The sequence below is a fragment of the Alexandromys fortis genome, unplaced genomic scaffold (genome assembly GCF_014885135.2).
Source record: "Alexandromys fortis isolate MF-2015 unplaced genomic scaffold, M_Fortis_MF-2015_v1.1 scaffold_159, whole genome shotgun sequence".
In the NCBI taxonomy this organism is placed as follows: Eukaryota; Metazoa; Chordata; class Mammalia; order Rodentia; family Cricetidae; genus Alexandromys; species Alexandromys fortis.
This window is the reverse complement of record NW_026068031.1, coordinates 1,435,090-1,460,215: the sequence shown is the minus strand read 5'-3', so window position 1 is coordinate 1,460,215 and position 25,126 is coordinate 1,435,090. Positions and strand designations below refer to the sequence as shown.

At 48.2% G+C, this 25,126-nt stretch overlaps 1 protein-coding gene across 1 annotated transcript in view; it reads right to left on the bottom strand.

The window, feature by feature from the left end:
• The window catches only part of Rgs6 (regulator of G protein signaling 6), a 645,208-nt gene that overhangs the window by 36,142 nt on the left and 583,940 nt on the right, over positions 1-25,126 (bottom strand). The window contains exons 12-13 of the mRNA XM_050164594.1: positions 17,550-17,675; positions 8,822-9,008 (exon numbers count right to left, since the gene is read on the bottom strand). Of these exons, the coding sequence (XP_050020551.1) occupies positions 8,822-9,008; positions 17,550-17,675 (313 nt within the window). The remainder of the gene's footprint in view (positions 1-8,821; positions 9,009-17,549; positions 17,676-25,126) is intronic.

Genomic DNA, 25,126 nt, shown 5'->3' with positions numbered 1-25,126 from the left:
TATCGGTATGGATCTTCCTGGGCTGTGGGCTCCTAAGGCAGCACAGACCTCATCTTCCAGCTTTAGAACACCTTGCTGAAGTGGGAGCCACTCAGCGGGGACGTGCATAGAGGCCAAGAGCCCTCCTTGTGATTTTTCGAGTGTCCTATTTTTCTTTCTGCAGGTGTCTGTGCCTCACGGTGGCCCTCCATTTCTAAGTTTCCTGGTGTAATAGCCATGCTTGGGGAGCTGTCAGGTCCCTTCAAGGAAAATGAGGGGCAGAATGGGGTGTGGAGAGGGGGGCCAAAGGAGAGGGAACTGGGCCCGGAGCCAGAGGCTTGGATTCAAGTCCCTACTTGGCCCGTTTCTAGTCCTGCCAATCACACTTGCGGAGCAGAAATAGAAGGAAAGGCACTACAAAATGATTATACATGTCAAGTAATAATGATAACCTTGTGTTATGATTGTGTGTGTGAGAGGCGGTATGGATGAGACAGAAGGGGGAAGATTACAGAGAGAAGAAATGGTTTGGAGCAAAGAGGACCGGGGAACAGAGTTCAGCTGCACTTTGTGCTGCCGATCTGAAATAGTAGTAAAATAGCCCCATTTTACAGACAAGGCTGCTGAAATTACACCAGGCGGGATGCCTCGTTCACTGTTGGCAGAGAGCATCTGAACCCAGAGGCCACGCTCCTCCCACCTTGGCATGCTTGTTTTCAAGGCTTTTTCCTCTTCATTGGTTATAGCCTAAAGGGAACCAGTGTCCCTTGGCTGAGATACAGTGCACCCTTCTGTGCGTAGGTGCAGGGGTGGCGGAGCTTCCTCCCCAAGTCTTAAGCCTGGGTCAGTCTAATGCTAGGCATTGCCCCTTCTCACCATTCCCTGCTGAGAGCCTTCCACCACCACCACTGTTAGTAATGGAAATGGCAAAGACCCAGGCTCCGGTGTCTCAGAGAAGAGCAGATCCCAAGCAACTTGCCTTGGACACAGATGTCTGGGTCTTTGAGCCTCTTCTTTCCAGAGACTCTTAGCTGTCTTTAGCCAAAGATCTTTAAGTCTTGGGCGTGGTCAGCTGAATCCTAAGGAAAATGAAATTCTTTCAAGACGGGTCTTACAGGACAGGCCACATGGAGGTATGTCGTCACAGCTCAGCGTCTACTCAGCGAGGAGAGAACAGGAGCCACGGTGACACGGATCACAATGAGCAGAGACTAATCAGGCCAGCTCAGTGGTTGTTTGGCTGCTTTTTGCAGTACTGGGGACTGAACCCTGGCCTCCCACATACTTTCTAGGCACATTCTCTACCCGTAAGCTACATTCATAGGCCCAGGGACGCCTCTCTGGATGACTGTTTTAGGGATCTTAAACGAGAAGCCTCCATCTGGATTTCTTGGGCTTTCTAAGAAGACAGGGTGGGGGGAGGGAAACAGTAGGGGGTGGTGCTTGTTTCTGTATAAGGGATCATTTGAAAGTCATATATGAATGTGACAAAAATGATCCCTTGTGTTTATCCTGTACGGTATCTCACAGATACAACTTAACTGGCCCAAGGCACAGGATTTTAACGCTGTTCTATCTCTACTCTGCGATAAGGGCAACAAAGACAGCTTCAAATATCCCCTCCCACCTCCCACATATTGACATGGAAGCCTGTTTTTCCTTCCCTCTTCAAGGGTTTGGTACTAAAAAATCTCTGCTCCGAATTAGCAACACAGAAACTCCAGAGTTTAATTATCTGCTCCCCTCTCTCCAGGAACTCCTGGTAATAAACAGAATCAGCTCACAAACAACTGATCTGTTCTTTGCAGACTCATCCCTCCCTCTGCTGCTTGTCACCCTAAAATAACACCACCCACAGAATCCAGTGAGTAACCTCTGAAGCAAGCTGTGACGGGATTCCCTAGTGATTGTACACGGTGGACTGGGATGTGTTCTCTAACAGAGCGTGTGCACCAGAAAACAGGCCCACAACACCACTACCACAAGGATGGACAGATTTCCCCAGGCTCAGAGGACTGCTTAGGACAAACATGAAACCTTACTCCCCTATTACACTTTGGCTTTCAAACAAAGCAAAGGCTAGACACCTTACATTCCTCCACCAAACTGATCTTCAACCTCTAAGTTTACATACTCACGGACACTTTCGGCAAGAGGCTTCCTGCCTGCTCATGATGGGTGTGGATTTGATGGTGTCTATTTATCACCAGACCTCATCCTGGTCTTGAAGTCTTTGGCTAGTCCATGAATGAAGAATGTGGACTTCAGAGAGTTCTGGTCACGTAGATTGAGGGCTGTTTCCAGGAAGGGACCTGCCTATACAGCTGCAGATTTCCAGTGCCTCCAACATCTGGCACATAGTGAATATTCCAAGTTTTGCTGAATGTAAAATTAGACACCTAATTTAGCTGGTCCTTATTGATCACTACGGCTGTTCCTCAAGGCTCTTTGAAGTTGAAAGCTAAGTAACAAATTGCCCTCCTCCCCTTTACCATGGTAGACACAACTAAGAGTCCATGACTCAAGGACATTGGTTGGTTTTTCTGCTTGTTTATGGGGGCAGGGTCTTGCTATGGATCCCTGGATGCTCTGGAACTTGCTATGTTTATTAGAGTCAGACTTGAAGTGGTTTCCTTGCCTCTGATGACAAACAGGAGCCACTATGACCAGCAAGACATCCGCTTCTGGACTACTTGAACCCCCCACACAGAGTGCAGTTAGGCACTTACAAAAGGCAAAGAAAGCAGATTCTTGCTTCCATCAAAGGTCCAGACACTCCAGGTGCAGGGTGGGGATGGAAGTCTCAGAACTAACATAGCTCAGGGAGGCAGTGGAGCTGGGACAGTTAAGAAGGCAAGGTGGGGATGTACACGCCATAAAGCCAATGAGGGAGGTTATTCTGCTCAATTCAACTGCCAGTCTGTTTGAAGGACAGGTTTCCAATCTAGCCCGATCTCAGTGACCTGTTTGCTCTGTTTGTGAAGAATGATGGGTGGCGAGGTAAGCTCTGTCTCACGGTGACGAGCCACTCAGACCCCCTGTTTCCTGTGTAATTCCATCACGGAGGTCACCCCACACAGGTCAAGGCTTTCCAACTCAAATGGAGGATGGATGGTCACAAAATCAATAGATGGAGAATAGACAAATGATCGAATGACCTAGAAACACAGTCCTTGGACCATCCTCGGTTTCTCTGAGGCTTTAAAAACAAGCCACACAGCCACCAGGCTAGTCACTGGACTCCTAACGCCTTTCAGAGCCCACAGGGGCTCACAAGCCAAATGCACTCTGGGTACATTTGTTAGGGGCCTATTCTTCCCCTGACTTCTTGCCCCCTAAACCTGCTAGTGAGGCATTTAGGTTAATAGCAATCTCCAAGCTTCAGATCTCTGTCCAGCCCCAGCCTTTGGATTGCAACCATCTGATTTACCCTCTCCAGTGCTTTCTGGGATGAGTAGTTTAGGGTGAGCATGTTCAAGTACTGTCTCAGGACACTCAAGGACCTCCACAGTTTGCTTTCTTTGTTTTATTAAAACAGAGGGTCATTATATAGCCCAAGCTAGGTTAGAACTCACTATGTAGCCAGGCTGGCTTTGAACTCATTGCAGTCTTTTTGCCTCGAACTCCCAAGTGCTGGGGCATGAGCTACTACTATGTCCAGCCTGTATGTTCAAGAACAGTCTTATTGATAGAATTACTTTGTTTTATTTTGAGATAGTGTTTTATGATGGAGCCTGTCTCCCTTCCCCCCCAGTTCTTTGTGTAGCCTAAGCTGGGCTTGAACTCACAGAGAACCACCTGTCTCTACTTCCCAAGTGTTAGGATTAAAGGAATGTGCTGCCACGCCGGTTCTGGTGGTGCAGGCTGGTAGGATTTGCTAAAGAAGGCAGAGGCAGGTGGATCTGGAATTCGAGGTCAGTCAGGACTACACATTTTAAACCAGGCTGTGGTGGCGCACACCTTTAATCCCAACACCCGGGAAGCAGAGGCAGGTGGATCTCTGCGAGTTCGAGGCCAGCCTGGTCTACAAGAGCTAGTTCCAGGACAGGCACCAAGGCTACCGAGAAACCTTGTCTCATGGGAGTGGAGCCCCTTGCTGGGGTTGGGGTTCTTAGGAAGCAAAGAGACCAAAGAGCTTTCTCTGCTTGCACATAATGACCCAGCATGAAAGCAGCTGTCCAGGAGCCGGGACAGGGTCAGCACCAAGAACCACAGCAAGCACTTCAATCTCCCAGTTAGCTAAGGACCGAGATGAGCAAAAGTCCCGTAAGTCACCCAGTCTGACACTGAGTCCCGGCAGCCTGAGCAGACCCAACACAGTGAAGGGCAGGTGTCTCCTTCACGATGGCGGATGGCTCTGAGAGATAATTTGATTTATAGTTTTCCAACTTCGAAGTTGTGTAAGAGCTACATGGATCTCATATAAACTATATGCTGAGCTTTGCTCTTCTCCCGGGCTGGCTATGTGGCAAGTAGCCCCTCCTAAGGCTGGGGAGCAATGACACAAACTATGGTACAGCTCAGCCACAGGAGCCCCAGAGAGAAAAACTGAATGTATATGTTCCCCCGTGTTCTCCGTGCCTCCACGGCGCCCAACAAGACACTGGGTCAGTGGATGCATTAAATGAATCTTCTGAATTAATGATATTTCCAGCTTAACCATGAATAAGCTGAAGCGTAACACAGAGTAAATCAAGGGACATATGGATACTGAGAGAAGGGTTCTCTCTCTGTGCTTACATATGAAAATATCTGAAATTTTGACAAACGTGTCAGGCATAAAAGACCAAAACACATTAATGACGTTAGGGAAATAGAGTAGTAAATGCTTTCACTTCATTTCGGTGGACCAGTCACTGCGGTCACCTGTCTCTTTCTGTCTCGCCCCCTCTCACCCGAGGTAGAAGTTCTGCTATATCTCTGTGGGAGAGGGAAGGAAGACTTAGGGGATTTAGGTGTCTTAGTTACTGTTTCTATTGCTGTGCTAAGACACTGTGACTGAAATAACTTGGGCAGAAAAGGGTTTCCTTCACCTTACAACTCCCAGGTCACACCCCATCACGGAAGGGAGCCAGGGCAGGAACTCAAGGCAGGAACCTGGAGGTGGGAAATGAAGCCCACACAATGGAGCTGTGTGACTTACTGGTCTACTTCCTCATCTACCCCAGGATCATCTGCCTCTGATGATCCCACCCACAAGGGGCTAGGTCCTCCCACATCAATCATGATTTAAAAAAAAAAAAAAAGCTCCACAGGTCTTTCTGGTAGGGTGTTTTCTCACTTGCGGCTCCCTCTTCTCAATGATTCCAGCTTGTGTCAAGTTGGCATAAAACTAACTAGGGCATTAGGTGGCATTCCCATAGTCAGGCTGCCAGGGAGACCGTATATTTGTATGTGCAAACACACTTAAGGAACAACAGGGAAGAGGCTAGGAATGAGAACTGGCATAGGAAGGGAGCTTTATTTAAATTTATAGAAGTTAAGTCTTGGTACATCTTCCTGTCTAGTCTACTTCACAGGCTCGCCCTGGAATAACACATTTGAAAAACCACATAGAACTGTACTAGTAAAGACTGGCTATTCAATATCTTACCAAGGCACAATGTATTTATTATTTTTCAAGTTCTCTCATCAAATCTCCTTTGAATAAAGAAGAGCCCAAGCATCCAGGAGGGGAAGACTGGTTGAGCGAACAAACTATGGCTCCTCCATACCAAGGAAAGAGCCAGGCAGTGATGGCCTTGTCTGGGCCTCAGGCTGCTCTGTGCAAATGTAGCAGGAGGCAGATGAGCAGTTACACATCATCTGTGCGGTCCTTGAGGGCCAGACTCTGAGCAGGGGAGGGAGGGAAGGAGGTAAGCAGGGAGAGCTTGAGGAGAAGCCCTCTGCAATTCTACATCCCAATGAAAATGTCAGCATGAATTCATAATCTCTCTTTCTGCACGCACACACACACACACACACACACACACACACACACACACACACACACGTGTGAGGTGGTGGGGGCTGGTCTCAAACTCTGACCTAGCTCCCTGTCTCAGTCTCCCAATTGCTGGATGTACACTTATGCCCAGCTGAACATATCCTTATTGCAGATTACAATATATTTCCTAGCTCTGTCCACTAAAAATACCGAGAAAAGACCAACAACTTAGCATCCATGGGTACTAAGAATCAAATATTCCGCTCTTCTTACATGAACGGTGATACTAACTAGTTAATTAACTAGGAGCTGAGAGGACTGCCTCCTTTTGGAAGCCGTGCAGCTCGTCAACAAGAAGAGGAAGATAATGAGAACATCACCATTTCACAACCCTAATTAACTTCAGCAACAAACACCCAAAGTGGCTGAAATCACATATACACATATACAGAGTGGCTAAAAGTCACACACACACACACACACACACACACACACACACACACACACACGGCAGGAGACATTATTACATTCCTCCTGACGAGACAGCAGCACAATAAACTCCACAAAAGTCAAAGCTAAATCCAGTTAAATATAAAAATCAAACACCCAATTGATAGGAAATATTGGGTGACAGAGAAACGTGTGTAGCATGCAGGGCTGTCACCAGAAAGATCCAGGTTGGAACCCTTCATAGGATGAAACATATAACTTCGTCCAATATACACAGGGATGGGAGGAGAGAGGGAGAGAAAGAGAAAGATGAAGTATAGTTAAAGAACACCCTTGTTGGTCCACAGTACTGTGCAGCCCTTGTGTGGTATCTGATTTTTAAATGGTGTTTTAGAAATCATGTATGGGACTATTAAAAGTTCATACACTTGTCTGCTGTGAGATAATGCTCTTGTCCACTGTAAAGATTTGTCACTTGTATTGGTTTATTAAAAAATGCTGATTGGCCAGTAGCCAGGCAGGAGGTATAGGCAGAGCAACCAGACTAGAAGAATTCTGGGAACGGGAAAGGCAGAGACACAGTCGCCAGCCAGATGCAGAGGAAGCAGGATGAGAATGTCTTACTGAGAAAAGGTACCAAGCCATGTGGCTAAACAAAGGTAAGAATTATGGGTTGATTTAAGTTGTAAGAGCTAGTTAATAATAAGTCTGAGCTAATTGGCCAAACAGTTTATAATTAATATAAGTCTTTGCGTGTTTCTTTGGGACTGAACGACTGTGGGACCAGGTAGGAGAGAAACTTCCGTCAACACTTGCCTGCTGGCATTAAGGAGTTATTGACATTTTATCAAATTGTGGTAATGGTAGTGTGGTAACATTAAAGGAAAAAAGGACATTTCCCCCTCCAAGCAGCCGGGTAACATGCAGATGGGGACACAGCTCAAAGGAGGTCACGTACTGATGACCATTGAGGTTGGATGAAGGCTCATAAAGGTTTGTGTTTCTGCTCATTGCCGGCTTTGTGTTCAAGAGTTCCCATGAGAAAATGCTAAAGAAAACCCTTCCTGTGTAGTGCTTGGAGTGACACCCAGACTGGGAGCATCATGGCTTGACATCAGCATTTCTTTCTGAAGTTTTGACCTTATAACCTCACAATGGCTTCCGTGTTCCCAGAGAATTTCTCCACCCCCCTCCTTTCTGAGTCACACCAGTATTGTCCCCAAGAGCATACATATATACACAACTGTGCTGGGGGAAGAGCCCTCATGATTTCAGGATTTAACTCCAGAGCTACAAAGAGCCCAAGGGCCTTGTGATGTCACAGGGAGGAGACTGAGTGTTTGGAACCAAATCTGCCCAGCACAGGCAATCCGTGGGTTCAGGATGGAGGAGAGAAAGGGTACGTGACAGCTGTTTTCAGCCCGAGCTCTCGAGCAAATGACAAGGGACACTGGACATAGCCTCGTGCCATTGTTTGCAGTGGTGTAACTTCATAGGCTACTGTCGTTGGCAAGGCAAGCCTCTCGCATTCTCTGCCTACAGCATCAGTGAGCACCCTAACTGAGCCCTGCAGAGTTGAGTCCTTCCTCCGGTCATCATTTGACCCCAGAGCCTACTCCTTTGGGGTCTTCTCACACTGCTAAAATGGCCTACATATTTGTCACCCGGCCCTGGGCCTTGCTGAGGACAAGTGTCTTTCATCTGTTCTTTGTGGTGTCTCTCACCATTCTCCAGGAATATGGAGCTGCTCGGAATCTACTCACTGGATGGGGTGGTCACCATGGAAGCCGTGCAATGAGAGCATGGCAGCTGGACAGGGGTGGGCTTGGCTCTTGATCCAACCAGCTCACAATTCCTACTTTACTGATGTTGCATTGCTTTGAATCTACTCCTGACCTTGTATAAGAGTTTAGATTTTGTACAACATTCTCCCCCTCCCCCCGAAAAGATAAAGCAAATAAAAATGGTTCCACAACACATAGTGGTTTGGCTTACAATACCTTGACTTTACAACGTCGCATAAGCAATGGACACTTAGTAGAAGCTCTGCTTCAGATCTGGATCTTTCTCTGACTACTGCTGTTTGGTGTGATCCTCTTTCTAGACGCTGGGAAGTGAGTGAGCTGAAGCTCCCAGTCAGCCTGTGCTCCTGAGGGAAAGAGCTGGTCCCTCACAGCGTTCTGTATGGTAAACTGTGAGGCCTACTGAATGCATTTTAGAAGGCTGCTTCAACTCATGACGGTTTACCAGGATGCAGTCCCAGCTAGCATTCTAAGTCTGAGAACGGCAACGTTCTGTTACATTTTCCCCGTGTACTTTTCTGGAATAGCCTTGACTAGTGGACTTATTAATAGTAAAAGCTGATATTCTAACTAGTCATAAAACCTCTGACTTGTATCAAAAGGTCAGGCTGTCAAGTGGTTAAGGAATGCCTTATGATACGATGATTTGGGTCACTGAGCAAACCTGGGCATCTTCAAATGTGTATCTGCCTCCGTCTTTGATATTCTGACTGGTTCTCTCATAGCTGTGGGAATCCAGGTTGATGGCACTCGGGGCACCTGGAGCTAGAAACTCTTGCCAGATTTCTTCCACCCTCTTGGCCACGTCCTGTAAAGGCTGCTTCTTGAGGTCTTGGACAGCCAGCCAGAACCTGGAGTGAAATCAGAAACACGGTCAGTTCTATTCAGACTCCGCTAGGGATGGCCCCAGAGCTCACGGGCATCCCCATGCCTGCCTCGATGCCACATGGGAGTTCCTTGGGGTCTGCTCAAAGTGCAGGGCGTATTGTTGAGGACAGAAAAGAGACACGCGTGAGAAGATGAGCTTCCAGAGGCCACAAGAAGTTCTTTTCCCTCTGCCTAGAGAGTTTTCAACCCAGCACAACAGCCACTCAGGCTAGGGCGTTCCTGTTTGGTGTGGAAGGGCTGTCTTGTAGAATGCTAAGCAGTCACTTACCCCCAGTTCACCAGACGTCACCAGCATCCCTTAAGCTGCAGCAACTAACTAGCAAGTGTCTCTGGATATTACCAAATGTCCCCGAGAAGTACGAATTCTGCCAGGTTGAAAATCAACCGCTTTCCATTCAGGTTCCTATATAATGTGTGTTCCTTGTCAAATCTGGCTGGGGTCATTTGGGGGCATCAAAATAAGGAAAAGGAGCTTGGAGAGGTGGCTCAGCAGTTAAAAGCACTCACTGCTCTTACAGAGGGCCTGGGTTTGGTTCCCAGCATCCACAGCTCACAACTGCCTGTCACTCTAGTTCTAGGGATCCAGTTCCTCTTCTGACCTCCACAGGTATGTGTGATGCACATACAGATGAATAAAATTAATAAAACAAAACTTTAAAAGGGGGCATGCCACAAAAAGCAGGCAGAACCTTGGAATTATAAAAGATATTTGGTTTGGAATGAATCAGCCAATCATGTTGGAGAGGAACAAATAGGGCCATTCACATTAGTACTGAACACGGTGCTGGGCACTTAGTAGGTATTCAGTACTGAACACGGTGCTGGACACTTAGTAGGCATTCCATAATTTGGAGAGGGTTTGTCTGAAACATAGCTGAAGGGACATCTTTACCAAAGATTCTCTAGAGAGTGGGAGAAAAATATCTCCCTCTCTGCACTCCCCATCACGGCACCATCACTCCTCAGCGTCTGTCTGGGAGCAGCTAATGACAAGCCCCACATGAGCGCTGTTCTGCAGGGAGCGGCAGTCGCCAGAGCCAAAGCAGCTCCCAGGCCCTGAGGATGATCCCAGGGCATCCTATCACAGGGGCCCAGCGCTGGGTAGCTCATTCTCCCCTGCAAAGGGGCCAGGCCAGTGTCCCCAGTGAGGTACTGCAGGCTCCATGTTGTGTGGGTTGCACAGCCACAAGTAATAGAACAAATACTTTCGTCAACGAATGGAGAGGATGGAACATAGATGAACCAAAAGGTAGAAAGGCCATTCAATCTGCCATAGAATTTAGCCCAGAGTAAGAGGTACTTGTTTTTTGTTACTAGTATTATTATTTTTAAGGGTTAGCACGTTTTCCTGCTGCTCAGGGAAATGTCATTGAAGTCAAATGTGTGGCCCAAAGGCGCCACCCAGCGGCAGGTTGAAGTACTGCAGCCCCAATTTCCACAAGGAACATTTGGGTTCTCGTGCTTGTTTTTAGATCGTCGATCTCATGTAATAATCTCTGGGTCTCTCTTCTTTTCGAGACAGTGTTTCTCTGTGTAGCTAGCCCTAGAACTAAAGAAACCTCTTCTCCTTGAACCTGAAGATCAAAGAGGGAAGCGAAGATGAGAGCATCCCTCTGTCTGGAGAACAGGGAGCTGGGTTCTGTTCTCAGCCTGGTTGTGTTGCTGTCTGGAATTGTACCTTCCCAGGTAGTCTTTCATCAGCCGGGAAATGGGTACAAAGTGGGTGAAGGGGGTGCAGCAAAATTCTGAACAATTTCCCAGCCAGACTTAACTCCCTGGGTGTGGGCTAAGGAACAGCCAAGTGGCGGGCCAGTCAACAGGTCCCAGACCAAGCGTTTAGAATTTCAACTTTCTCCGGCGGTGGTCTGGGAAGACACTGCCAGGCCTCTCGCTAATGTTCCATATCATTTCCTACCACTCCATGCCCGCCCTCCTTGGAGCTCACGTCCTTCTGGCCTCCAGAGAGATGAGTCCACAGAGCTTTATGGTCCCTACCGGGCCAAGGCAGAACCGCTGGGCCGAGGCGCTGACTATGGACAGCCTTCGGAGTCACCTGTGGGGCCTCGCTGACTTCTCACACACCTAGATTGTAAGCCGGTAATGCTTTCTTTTTTTTGTCTGCCTCCTCCATCTGTGTGACCTGCGAGGTCACATTCTACCATCTCTGTCCCTTCCTAGTCTAGTCTGCTATATGGGAGCCAGGGAGAAAGGCATGGGAAAGCCCCGGGATCTCTGAAGTGTCTAATCTCTGCAGGCTCTCGGTGCTTCCAGAGAGCTTTAGGGTCCCTTTACAGAATGACCTAAGGGGCACTGCACTGTGCATCCTTAGTCTGCGTACACAGGGGCAGAGTGGATGTCAGAGCAAATTTCAGAATCAAACTGATTCATCTTTACATCAAAACCAAACCAAACAAAAACAAAAGGTTTCTTCCTTCAATTAAAGCTGGGAATTTTTTTTTTTTTAAAGCACAAGATAAAACAGCAGCGGGCATGTCATGGGAGAGGGGGAAGTGAGGTGGGGAGGAGAGAAGAGGTGGGGAAGAAAGAAGGGGAGGGAGGGGAGACCTGGGGGGCGGGGAGGGGAGGGCACAGAGTGTGCGAGAGTGACATTCCCTCGACGGCCTTCTCTTCCTGTGTACAGTGGACTCAGCCTGGCCTCTGTCTGCCTTGGGGATGCCCTACCTCGTCCCTCCTAGGTGACAGCAAAAGTACTGTCACAGCAGCGCCCTGACATCTCAGGTGTATTTACCGTCTTGGCTTGGAGGAACCTCTGTGGCGATTAGAAATTCAGAACAGGCTGTCATCTGTGTGTGCCCCTCTTCCCGCTCCAATGGTCTGAGCTGAACTGGGAGCTCAGGCCAACTCTCCCATCCCCACTGTCACCAAAAGAGCCACAAAAAGCTCTCTGCATATCCTCTTGTGGATGGGTGACCCACCGAGGACAGAGAAATGGCCGCTCTTATCAAAAGCCTACAGGTACCGTTCCTTCCAGGAAGCGGTTAGGCGTCAAATGCCAGCAGCTGCATCAGAGGCAACCATCCTGCACTAAGCCTTCGGCTGAAAGCAGGGAGCCTTAGAGACTGTCAGGGAACAGGGGCTCCAGAGTGTGCAGAGACCACCTGGGCTGCCTTTCCCTGACATTGCCAATTGTCAGAGCAGCAGCCAGAGGCAGCCCTGTGCTGGCCTTTTGATCTGCGCTAACGACTTAGAAAAGAATGCAGAGGAGAAAACTGGCCTAGAGGGTACCCTGTACTAGGATGAAGCCTTTGGGGCCCACGGAACTGGTGTGTGTGTGGGGGGGGGTGTCCAGAGATGCTTTGCCTGCCTCCTTTCTTCCTGGATGCTGAACACGCAATGGGGTCTTCTCCAGACTGATTGGCACAGGAGAAACCATGAGCCATCGACCATTTCCCATACCATCAGGAGGTCTTCACAGCTCTGCACTTAGGGCCTCGCCTGTCTTTTTCACAAACCAGAATGTTCAGAGCCTACAAAACAAGCTCGGGGCTGGTTCCCAGAGCAAAGTGAACTCCTTGGCAGAAGGAAGTGTTGCTGTGCCCTCTGCTGGCCATTGGGTGACTCAGAACAATGGACAAAACTAGATTTTTGTCCCGTCTGTGCTGGCTGTGATGCTCAGGTACCCATAGGCACCACCCTAGCTGAGCTCTGCACTGGACAGGAGCCACACTGCTGCCGATGGCCACAGCCTCAATGGAGTCACCTGGCTCTGTTTTGTCATGTGTTTGGTTACTCTGGGACCCCCACTGGGCCTCATGAAACTTCCGGGGCGTTCCCAGGGCTTGGGGGCAACTGCCGAAGCTAAATCTGGAGCCAGAACTCTGGAGGCAAAACCTGGCAGGCCCCTGTGCTTGCTTTTAATTGCTTCTCCCTTCCGCTGACACCGTATGGAAGTAGGGTCATCAATCTGCAGGTTCGAGGAACAACTCTGCTCTCTCAGGAGATGTTACAGCTCATAAAAAATGTAGGGGGATGCTCTTTGTTGCCGGCTTTGATTTTTAACTCATGCCCTGCTGTATGGCAGAAGGTGTCGAGCCAGGGAGGACAAAAGTTTGAACAGGAGGATGGAGATGGAGCAGGGGCAAAGGGCACTGTCTCCATTTGGGGAAAATTCACAAACTAGGAAAAAGGATAAAGTCAGCTCCGTAGTGTTTGCTTTGGGACTGTGATGCTTCAATGTCCTACACCCTCTTAGGCAGCTCAGGTGTGAACTTGCCTTGGTGGTTAGAAGAAGAGGTGAGCAGCCTCCGATGTAGGCTGTCACAACAAAGCATGTCTTGCTGGCCCTGTTCCCCCGCTCATGTCCCTGGAGATGACAACCCTCAGTCATCTCACAGACTCATCTAGACAAACATGACCAGAAGTGGGGCTGAGTAAGGAGCCTGCTGCATAGCATGGGGACCTGAGTTCAAATCCCCAGCACCCAGGAATGGCCAGGTGTGACAGTGCGTATACATGTACTTCTAATGCTGGGGGTGCAGAGACAGGAGGATCCCGGGCTTTGCTGGCCAGCCAGTCTACCAAATCAATGAGCTACACGTTCAAATAAATAAAGTGGAGAGTTTCTGTTTTGTTTTGTTTGTTTGTTTGAGAAAGGGTTTCTATGTAGTTTTGGAGCCTGCCCTGGAACTAGCTCTTGTAGACCAGGCTGGCCTCGAACTCATAAAGATCCGCCTGCCTCTGCCTCCCAAGTGCTGGGATTAAAGGCGTGCGCCACCACCGCCCAGTAGTTTCTGCATACTTGCTCACACATGCCCATGTGAATACACATGTATGCATTCACACATCTGTATGAACATGTAAGTACACCCTATACACACACACACACACGCACACACACACACACACACACACACACACTTTCCTGGGAAGGTCTAGGTGGCACTTTTGGGGCCCTCTCTTCCTTATTCTGAAGCTCTGATGTAAATTCCACCAATTGGCTCCTTTGCTGGCATTCTATGCGCTGTGCCTGGTTAGTCTGAATGAAACATTCCTTCTACCAGAGAGACTCGAGAGATCCCAGAAGACAGAAAAACGGCACTTTGCACCCACCCCCACCCCCAGCCTTTCTCTTCCCTTCTTCCGCTTTGATTCCAGGAGCCAGGGCTCATGACCAACGCTGGGGGGAAGGGACAACTCAGCAAGGCCCAATGCAACAAATGACCAGGAGCCTCACGCTGTGCATCTTCCTCAGCTCCCAGGAGCCACCGTGCGCACGGACTATGACAGGCATGTACCTGGCCAGCCATGCATGGCTACTATGGAGAAGGAGCAGAGTCAGATAAACCCTGAGCCCTCGGGACCTGGGTCCTGGGAGGGCTTAGCCACGGTCTGTGGCTGAAGGAATGAACAGAGGGCAGGGAAAGCAGCTATTTTGTGATGATAAGGGACCAAAGGGTCTTGCAGTCGCGTGACTTCGAGCTGAACTTTCCTCCCTGTGTCCAATTATGCTGAGAATATCATCAGGATGGAACCGGGGCCTCCGGAGGGGATTTCAGAAGCTCCTGGGCTGTACCTTCTCGCTCTGCTGTTCTATTTCCTTTATCCTCCTTCCTGTCATGGATCAGAGTGGACCTTCTTTAAGTCCGGATTTATGCATGCATGCTGGGGGCTGGCGGATTCACACGCGTGCATGCACATTCTTTCACCCAAGATTAAATGCAGCCCTCCTGGCACCCGGCAAGCTGCTGGCAGAGGCACAAATGAAGATGGCGGAAGGGAGGGAGCACCTGCCAGGGACACGCTTCTCTGTGCACTTGGGACTCTGGATAGTTCCTGACTTGAGTCTGATTACAGAAGCGTCCCTTGGCTACACTGCGGCTTTTGACAATAGAGCCCCCAAGATGGCAAGGAGCGGCCTTTGCAATGAGCAGGAGCCTATGGTCACTCTTCTTACTGTCTTGAATATTTTAGGTAGCAGAGGGCTCTTAAGTCTACTTGTGGGCTGAGAAACCAGCAAAGGGCACAGTTCGTATCTTTCCACTTTGGAGCCCAAACGCAATGGGGATTGGAGAGTAAGAAAGACCTATGGGGACCCAGCAGGAGACAGAGTCTGGGATGATGACTCTGAGAGATCAGCTGGGACCGTCCAGCCCGCTTCTTACATAGTCTGGGGAGGCTGGCCTTGGTGTTACCCCGGTGAAGAGGATTGGAAGCCATGGCTTCTGTTACAAATGCCCAGTCAGGAATCAAAGCAAACCCCCGAGCTGTGGTTAGAATATTCTAGAAAGTATGGTGAAAGAACTATTGGGCCATAACCTGAAAGTGAGATCACCTCGCCTGGTTCATTGTAGGCACAGGTCTGATGGGAAAGGACACACCATTGGTACCTACTTCGTCCCAGGACTCTATAGTCTAGGATTGTCATATCATCGCTTGGTGAGAGTTAATCTTGATTTATGACTTTCTACTTGGTTGGCTTGGGAAGAGTCTGGATTATTGGTCAAGATCTGGGGGTGTCTGTCGATACATTTCCAGAGAGGATTAACTTGGGGAAGATGCAGCCTGGATGTGGGCAGGAACTGCCCCCCATAGGTGGGGGGGGGCACGGATGTGATGATAGAAAGTGGCCGGGGGTGGGGGGATGTCCACAGTGCAGCTTCTCTCTCTGCTTCCTGGCCACCCATGTGTCTGCTCTGTCTCATACTCTCCACTGCCGTCCATTGAAATCTCCGTAATCAGGAGCCAGAATAAATCACTGAGATGGAAACATTCTGCCTAACAGCCCCCCCCCCCCCCCCCCGTGGCTAATTCGGTGTCCTGCCTTGGAATATACTCCCTTTTCTTGGTCTCGTGGCATCTTATGAGTTCTTGAAAGTCAAGCTTATGACATCCATTCCTCCCTCCTTTAAATACTTCCAAAATGGCTTTAGAGGCTACAATTATTTGTATATAATTAATAACTTATAATTTCTTATGCATTTTTTTCCAGAACCTACAAGGTTGTTTCTGGGGAGAAAATCACATATCTCGACTGTCCTTACATCCCTTAGTAGACTCTGGTGGGGCTTGCTGTAGCACAGGTTTGCCATAGATATCACCCGATTGGTGACAGGGATTTTACCCATTATTATAAGAGAACACGGCCCTTTGCCAAGAGCACACGCTCGGATTTAATTTTAAAAATTCAAAAAGTAATAAAAGTCTATTTCAGAAGGTAGCATTTGAACATGGAAATTAACTTACTATGTAAAAGAGAACCTGAGGTAAATAGGGGCGGGGCTTGAAGTAGTGGCGGTGATGGATCTCAGCTGTGAAGTCACCAGTTGATCGAGACCGCTAATCTTGGGTGTCGACATAATTGCTCGTGGAATCAAAACAGAAGCTACTAGGCACTCCTATGAGGCATTTTCTTATTCAAATTATTTGAAGTGGGGGAAGACCCACCCTAATGTGGGTGGCACCTTCTGGTGGCAGCCCAGATAAGGGGACGAAGGGAGACTGTGATGCCTGCATGCTTGCCCTCACTCTTGTTAACAAGGACATCTACTCTGTTGCTGTGGCATTCCTTCACCCATATTAAAATCAAGTTCTTTAGGATTCTGATGTTGACCAAAGACCAGCGGCTCTCCAGAAATCCTCCAGTCCCTCAGGGCCAAACTGGGACATCCGGTCTCACGGACTGAGTAACTACTGATTCTCAGCCTCTCCAGTGTGTGAGAGTCATTGGTGAACCACCCAGACCACATCCTGAAAGCGGGTCTCATTCTGTCGGTTCCGTTCTGGTAAGGACCCCTGCACAAGACAATCGCCGAGGGGCCCCACCTAGTGCCACACCTGATCACGTTCCCACGAGTCACCTGGCTCCGTATCTGACACAGCAGAGGACTGAATAATGCCTCAGTTTCTCGTTTTCTGTGACCAAGAACTTCTTTGTTTTTTACTTACCCCGCTCTTCCACATCAGTTCTCATTTTTCTGAACGTTTTCTTTTTTCTCCTACTAAATGTAATTATTTGTCCATTTCCATTATAAGGTATTAGTTATTGGCCTACAGAAACAATCAGGTCTTCTCTGTGACATCAGCTGATCCACGCAGTCACCGCATGGAGGTGACAGAATTCTTTTCAAGGGGAAAGCATGTGCTTTTATTAGCTTGTACAGTCACGTCTACATACACCACAGACTGGGCTTGCTAAAGTTCTGAGTTGAGCCCGTTGATGTCCTCCTCTCCGTTTAACCTTCAAGGGGCCATGAACACCTAGGGCCAACATTTTGGAGAAGGGGTGCCCTGAGCTGCCCCCTCACTCTGAAATTCCACACTTACATAGTTTTACTTGAATGGGGCTATCAAAGCCATTTGACTATTTGACCCCATCAAAAGCCTCCATCCCAACCTGAGCTAGATAAGCTCATATTTGGATTTGAACCCCAAGTGATGTTTTATTGAGAGAGGGAGGTGGAAAGGCCAATTATGCAAATTTACACACACACACACACACACACACACACACACACACACGTATGCAATTCAAACGTTTGAGTTACCTGAGATTTTCTGAACTGAATTCCGACTCCAGGAATCGAAGGAACTGGTCCCGCCCCACCTGGTCCTTCAGTATCTCGTCAAAAGAGAAGCCCCATCGTTTTACCCGCTGCTGGCTGGGCTCTTTGCTTTGGGGTTGGAAGAGAAGGTTTGAAAAAAAATGATTAATATCAAACAAAAGCCACTGTCATATTCTCCCTGATAAATCTGTGTTGACACCACACGTCAAGGAGAACCGTGTCAGGAGGAAGTGACAGATACCACAAAACCCACGCTAATCCCACATGTATGCTTTTATACACCAGTGGTGCCAGGTGGTGAGGAGCTCCTGAAAAGAGGCAGGGGAAGAGGCCATGTCTGGCGAGGCTCACCAAAGTGCACAGCGAGTGAATGCTGCCTATAGGAAATCTATCCCCACCACCGATGGGGCCTCCCTGGACCACTCTCATCAGGTGCGGAGCCAACTTTCAACTCTATCCTTTTCGTACTTTTTCTGTTATCCAGGATACCTCCTGAATTCAACCCTTTGTCTAAGAAACTAGCTCCCCATCTTTGATTTCTTCTTCAATATCTAAAGGAGAGGTCAGCCTCTGATTGGAGTTGGGTGATATACTGGTTATAAATGAGTGAATTAAACCAGAATAAACCCCATTCAACTTGCTCGGAAACAGCATGCTGCCTTTGCTGATTGCTTTAGCCACGGAGCAGTGTTTGCTGTGTACTAAGCATTTTAAGCATTTTACATCTACCCGCCAATGGGCTGAGTCCTTAAAGCTGCTCTGTGAAGTACGCTAGGACTATTTCCATTCCCAAGACAGGGAGGCCGAGGTCTAGTTATCAGTTGTCTCGGCCTCATATCTGGCAAGTGATGGAGTCAAGAATCCAATGTAGTTGTTTGGCTCCAGAGTGTAGCCTTCAGCTTGCTTGGCAATCTCACCGCCACGGGAAAGAAGTGGCATTGACATCCTCCTCCGGTGCTCAACCAGTGCAACAACCCCTTCAGATTCTCTCCTCCCACCTGAAGTCCCTGGGCTGACCCTTCAGGAGACAATAGCTCCTACTTCACAAGTCACAAGCTGGAACCTCCTCTCCCCTCCCCACCCGCATCCAGATTCAAAGTGTGCTCTAAAGACCAAGCAGAACCACAGGCCACATCCAGAGCTGCTGAACCAGAGGCTCCAGCTTCTCAAGGGTCCCCAGAGACTTAGTCACAGCCACACTTGGGGACTGCTGGTGTAGACAGAGCTTTTTTCCTTTTAGAGACAGATAGGCCCTTGATAGTCCCTAACCATCAGTATATGAAACCATGGGTTTTGCTTATTATAGAGTTGGCATAGCCTCCATATTTCTGCTAGAAGAAAACCGGAGCATTAAAGTGCTTAAAAAGCAAGTAATTGGCAGCCTGAGCAGGAGGGGCCATTTTATAGTCACGCCGTGCATGCTTGGGGCCACTATTCTCTCACGCACTAGTGTGACCGAGGACCTGAAGGGAAATTTACAATTTAAATAATTAAAGTTTAAACTTAGTCATCTGTGACTAGTTGGCATGGCTATGTGGCTATGGGACTGGATATATGGTTTAGATGTAAGCTATCAAACCAGTGTCTTCTATTTCTAGGGCAGTGACCTAGACTGTATATGCGGGGTTCAGGGAGGCTCTCGCAGTATGACTTTACATTTCCAAGCATAGCTCAGTAGGGTCATGGCAGAAGGCTAGGCAATGAAAAATTCCTCCACAAATGATCTCTTGCAAAGTATCAGGCTGGGCTTTTCACAATAAGACACGACAGCAGATCCTGGATTCTCTTGGAAACAAACCACATAATTTAAAAAAAATCTGGTAACTTTCCAAGGGGTTGAAAGTACTGCTTGTGGGAACAGTCCCCTGGAGTTGAAACTATCAGCAAACTTAAGTTCCTGAGAGCTGCAGGAATAGTCTTCCTCCAGGGTCATTCTCTGACCTGGGACAGAGACGCGATCTGCTCCTCACCAGGCAGTGATTCAAGGTTCTGCAGATGGGCCGGTGCTAGCTGTATCCTTGTCAGAGGCTGTGCCCAGAGACTTGGCGTGCAGAGTGACTCAGCAGTTTTAACAGCGGTCTCCTGGATGCACACTTACCACCACAGCCAGCACTTCCTGATGGCAGGCAGAGAGCCATGTCCACCCCACCAGAGCCCTTGTTGGTGGCAGGATGGAATAAAAGGCAGTCTGGGGGTGTGTCAGAACTCTTGGTGAGCCTCAGTGGGTGCGGCTTTGCCTTCTCCTTCATGGTCCTCATTTGATGCCTATACTAAGGCTTGAGAAAAGATGTAAGCTATTTTCAAAAGACTCGAGCTGTGTTGTCAATGATGGTTTGCCTCCTTCCTTAGATCCACACGCCGAAACTCTCACTGCTAATGCCATGTGTTTGGGTGTGGGGCCCTTGGAGATGGTTGGCTCATAAGTGGAATTAGTGTTCTTAGGAAAGTCCCAGACAACCCCGTCACCCTTCCACCATGGAAGGACCCAACGAGAAACTGGCCATCAATGCACCAGTAAGAAGACTCTCAATCATACAGTGAGACTGTGGGCGCTTTGTTCTTACACCTCCCGGTCTCCTGAATCATGAGAAGCAAATAAATGTTATTGATTGTTTTGTTTTTTTTTTTTTTTTTTTTCTGAGACAGGGTTTCTCTGTAGCTTTGGAGCCTGTCCTGGAACTAGCTCTTATAGACCAGGCTGGCCTTGAACTCACAGAGATCCGCCTGCCTCTGCCTTCCGAGTGTTGGGATTAAAGGCATGCGCCTCCAGTGCCTGGAAATAGATGGTATTTATAAGTCACATCATTTATGGTGGGGTGGTTTCTTTTTTTTGTCACTCTAATGGGCTTACACAAAAATTGGTACCGAGAGTGGGATGCTGCTATAGCACATAAAATGGGAAAGGGTGGCAAAAACAGGTCAGGGGAAGCTTAAAATGTTTGCTGAGAATGGACCCATAAAGATGATCCTGTGTGTGTGTGTGTGTGTGTGTGTGTGTGTGTGCTCAGAAAACAAATAGACAATCTGTCGAGAAATCCCCGTTCTTAGCTAATGCTTAGATAGTTCTGAATGGAGCTTTAATGAATGCTGCAGGCCATTCTGACAAGACTCAGGCGAACATGAGGATGTTAGAGGAGGGTGATCTTGTTGTAAAGGGGCAGAGACTGAGTGAACTGTTTGTGTGTGCGAGGGTTTTGCGAAAGGTGGAACTTGCTAGCGATGCATCTACATATTTAGCGACGGGAGTTTCTAAGCCATGTGTGAAGGAGTAGCTTGACTCTTCCTAACTGCTTTTAGTAGTGCATAAAGAGAGAGGGATGAGCTAAAGATAGAATTGCTAGCCAAAAGGAACTAGAATCTAAACAAGGAAATGAGAGAATCCCTAGCTTACTTGTGTTCTAACAAACAAGCCCATAAAACAACAGGATAGACACTGTGAATGTTGTGACCAGATGACTGTCACAAGGACTTAGTAGGGCTCAGTCGTCCAGACAAAAGCCAGCAGCTAGGTTTTGGGAAGACAGGAAGATGATCCAGAGACAACTAGGCCTGTGGCTCCCATTATAGGCTAAGACCCCTGCAGCCACGGGGAGCTGGGGGCAGGGCAGTTTCAATAGGCATAGGCATCTCTCCAGTTCAAGCAGTCCAGGATGCAATGCCTGGTACTTCCAGGATGGAGTCCCTGCGGAGAGCTGCAAGGGGGACTGCAACCAGTGGAGCTACTGGGACAAGCTCTGTGGCAGAGCTGCAGGGTAGCAGTCCAGCCCGGGGAAGCTGCAAAGACAAGGCAGAGAGAGGACGTTCACTGAGCTGTGAAGGATGCTGCCACCCAAATGGGCATGGAAAACAGAACGTCAACCCAGAAAAGCTGACAAGCTCTGGAGGTGGGTTCACTGCCTCAGGGAATGAGTCGGTCTGTTGCCTCAGTCTGGGTCTGACGGCGCAGTGTCAAGACAGAGAGAATTAGTCTGATTAAAGCTTGGACTTCGCACTGTTGTGCTTAGAAGATTTGCTTCCCATTTCTTCTCTTATTGGAATGGAAATGTCTGTCTCACACTTCCCAGAATCCTATTTTGATGTACCTCATGGTCTCATGGTCGTCACAGCTGGAACGGACTTTGGCTGGAGGTGGTGTGTCTTGATCCGCCCTCATCTTATTGAGATGGAACCTTAAAGCTGACGTTAGAGAGAGATTGTTGGTGGCGCTTGGGCCAGGTCAGATGCCTTTTACATGCTGGCGTTTATAACAGGGGGATCAGGTATAAAATGGCATGAGATAAAATTTTTGTCCCTCTCAAATTCGTCTTGTTGACATTTTGACCCCAAATATGATAGTATTAAGGGTTGGGGCTTTTGGAAGTCATCAAGCTCTGGGGAATGAGGTTAATGTCCTTATCAATAAACCCCAGAGCAAAGACAGAAAATTCACTCTGTGGCCTAGCCAAACTTGTGATCCTTTTGCCTCAGCCTCCTAAGCAATGAGATAATAGTGGCATGTCACCTTGTCGTAGTTAGGGTTTCTGTGACTGTGAAGAGAAACCATGACTACCACGGCAACATTTGATTGAGATGGCTCACTTACAGTTTCAGAGGTTCAGTCCGTTACCATGATGGTGGGACCTGGCAGCATGCAGGCAGAGAAGGAGCTGAGAGTTCTACAGCTTGCAGGCAACAGGAAGTGAACGGTCTCACTGGGCATGGCTTGAGCATATATGAAACCTCCAAGCCCACCCCTACAGTGACACACTTCCTCCGACAAGGTCACACCTCCTCCCATTGGTGCAGCTCCTTTGGAGGCCATTTTCTTTCAAGCCACCACACACTTTGACCAGATCATGGTCTAGGCCCTCCTCAGACACCAACACACTGCTGCCTTGATCTTCACATTCTCAGGTCTCAGAACAATGAGGATCAAATTTCTTCCATGTGTAAGCGCCACACAATCTATTACATTTTTGTTTGACAACTTGAATGGATTAAGATAAGTTATCAGAAAAATGATGAAACAAGGGCCAGTCCTCTCGGAAAGCAGATCTAATGACCCTGTCTTAAGGTCACACTGTGAGCAAACAGTCTTCATTTATTTATTTACCACCCCAAGAACCACTGAGAAGTCTTGAATGCTCCGATAGGATGGGACCCAGCCTGTGCCCATTCATTGCTCTCAGTTTGTTTGGGCTTGACTGTGCCCTCTCACTTGTGGCCACTCAGAGCTGTATTCACAAGGTAGCTGAAAGGGTCATCTGAGGACTGCACTGGATATCCAAATGGTGCCCGTGGCAGCTAACAAGGGCTGTTGGTCAAGAGCTCATTGGAGGGTTGACTAGAGTGACCCACATGGGCCCCTCAATGGCTTGAACTTCTCCCAGCGTGGTGGGCAATTTCAAAGACTTAAGAGCAGATGTTTAGAAGTTACTGGAACTCTGTATGGCTGCCTCTCAGAGTGTCACTTTGTCAAATAAGGCATCAAGACCTGTGCATATGAAAACAATGTCTTCTCTTGATATAGGATCAGCATATGCATACAAGGAGGGAGGCCACCAATGGGGCCATGATTGAACATTGGCTGCTTTAAGAAGGAGCTTGAGGGGGCTGGGGAGATGGCCCAGTGGTTAACAGTACTTGTAGCTCTTGTAAGGGGACCAGGGTTCAGTTCCCAGCACCAGTTTGGTGGTTCATAACAATCTGTAACTCCAGTTCCAGGGTATTCAGTGCCCTCTTCTGGTCTCCATAGGCACTGGGCAAGTACATGACACACACACATACATACATACAGGCAAAACGCTCAGATTAAAATAAGTAAATCTATTTTTAAAAAGAGCTTAAGAGTTCTGCCCCAATAGCTGCCTCAATGGCTAGTCAGCTTGGTTGGGTGTAGATTCCTTCACCCAAGCAGAATGAACCAGGCATAATGTAGTCATAACTCATGTGCCTGTTACTCAATAGAGAGGAAGTCGTAAACCTTCCCCGTGGAGGGGAGAAGCAACTTAGCACAATTCTACAGGCCACACCAGTTTCATGCGCTCCTGTCCTTCCGTTAATGTTACCACCACAACTACTTTCTTTCGGCCTCCCTATGACACCTTTTTGATAATGAGTAAATCAGTGAATTCTTCCCAGCTGTGGTCTAGTGACTTGGTTGACTGCTCCTCAGTGCTTGGTTACTGTTATTTTCTTTAGTGAAAGCTGACTTCTCAGAATCTCCAACAGATGGCGTTCGCCATGCTTTCAGACAGAAGCCTATCATCAGCCCCCTAGCCCTGATTATACCTCTTCTTGTTCTTAGACTTTTGGATCTATTATCTTATCTGAGATTGAGAGGGGATCCGAGAACAATTCCCTGTTATTTTATATTACATCTTATACTGAATTGCCCATTATTGGGCTGTTGTCCCCCCCCCCCCCCACTGGACTCTCGCTTCTACCCTGCGGCAGACACAATATGTTCTTCATTTTTGCAGAGTCCAAGCATTTCCTCTCATGTCCTCATGACTGGAGCTCAAAAGTAAGTCAGCCTGGAGTTCCCTGAGCCCAGAAGAAGTCTAAAGCCCAGTGAGAAGGACATCTCCAGAGCATCCTATTTGGCCACACATGGTTTCTCCTCTGCCATATACCATGAGCCATGTTCACATGATGTCTGGGAAGATAGGAGACATGGATGATTTCCAAGGCCTTGAGCAGAGGTTACCTCTCCTGGCAGCTAACATACCTAGTATTCCCGCTTTTGAAAAGACCTTTGTCACTGGCTACTAGAATTTCCCTGGTTTCTAATCTTGGCCTGCCTCTTCTCCCTCCGCTCATTTCCCTCACCCCTACCCTTTGTTTTCCTCTCTCAGAGACAGAAAACAGACTCCTCTCACTTTCTCCCTGAGCACAGCCTAACCCTCTGCTTTGTTGCATGCCTCTGCCAAAGCCTTGCCCACAGGACTTGATTTGTGCCCCCAAGTGGCTGGATGTCCTTTGCCAAGCAAGGAGGAATTCTGGTGCCAGGTGGTAAGACAGCAGGTTTTATTGACTTTGTTAGATTTGTATCCAGAGGATTTCTTACTCGGAGCACAGCGCAAAGTAGATCTCAATCCACATAGGCTGGATTAAGGCGAAACAGGAAAAACTGATTCTTGGTTATTTTCTTGGTCATCTTTGGACTTTACTGTATAGACAGAGACCATCACCAGGCTGAAGGGTGACGTCAGCACTGACTTGCGCTCTGCACTTCTGCTGACAGTTCTGCAAGCCTCAGAGTACAGGCATTCTGCCAGGAGAAGAATTAGGGCTTCATTTTCACCTGTGCCTACAGAGCTCCATTTGTTTGGGTAGATAAGACTCTGTGGCTCTATCTTTTCATAGGTTAGACATTAGCTTAGCATAGAAGCTTGAACAATCACAACAGAACAGACTCACCCATTATAGGGCAGGTGGTACTGCGTGGAGGATAGGATACGGCGTAGTTTGACATATATTAAGTGGCAAGGTGGCTTCATCTCTTTTTCTCAAAAGATCATATGCTTCGTTATACAGTTAGGGACAGGTGAGAAAATTCATTTTATCATAGTGAATTA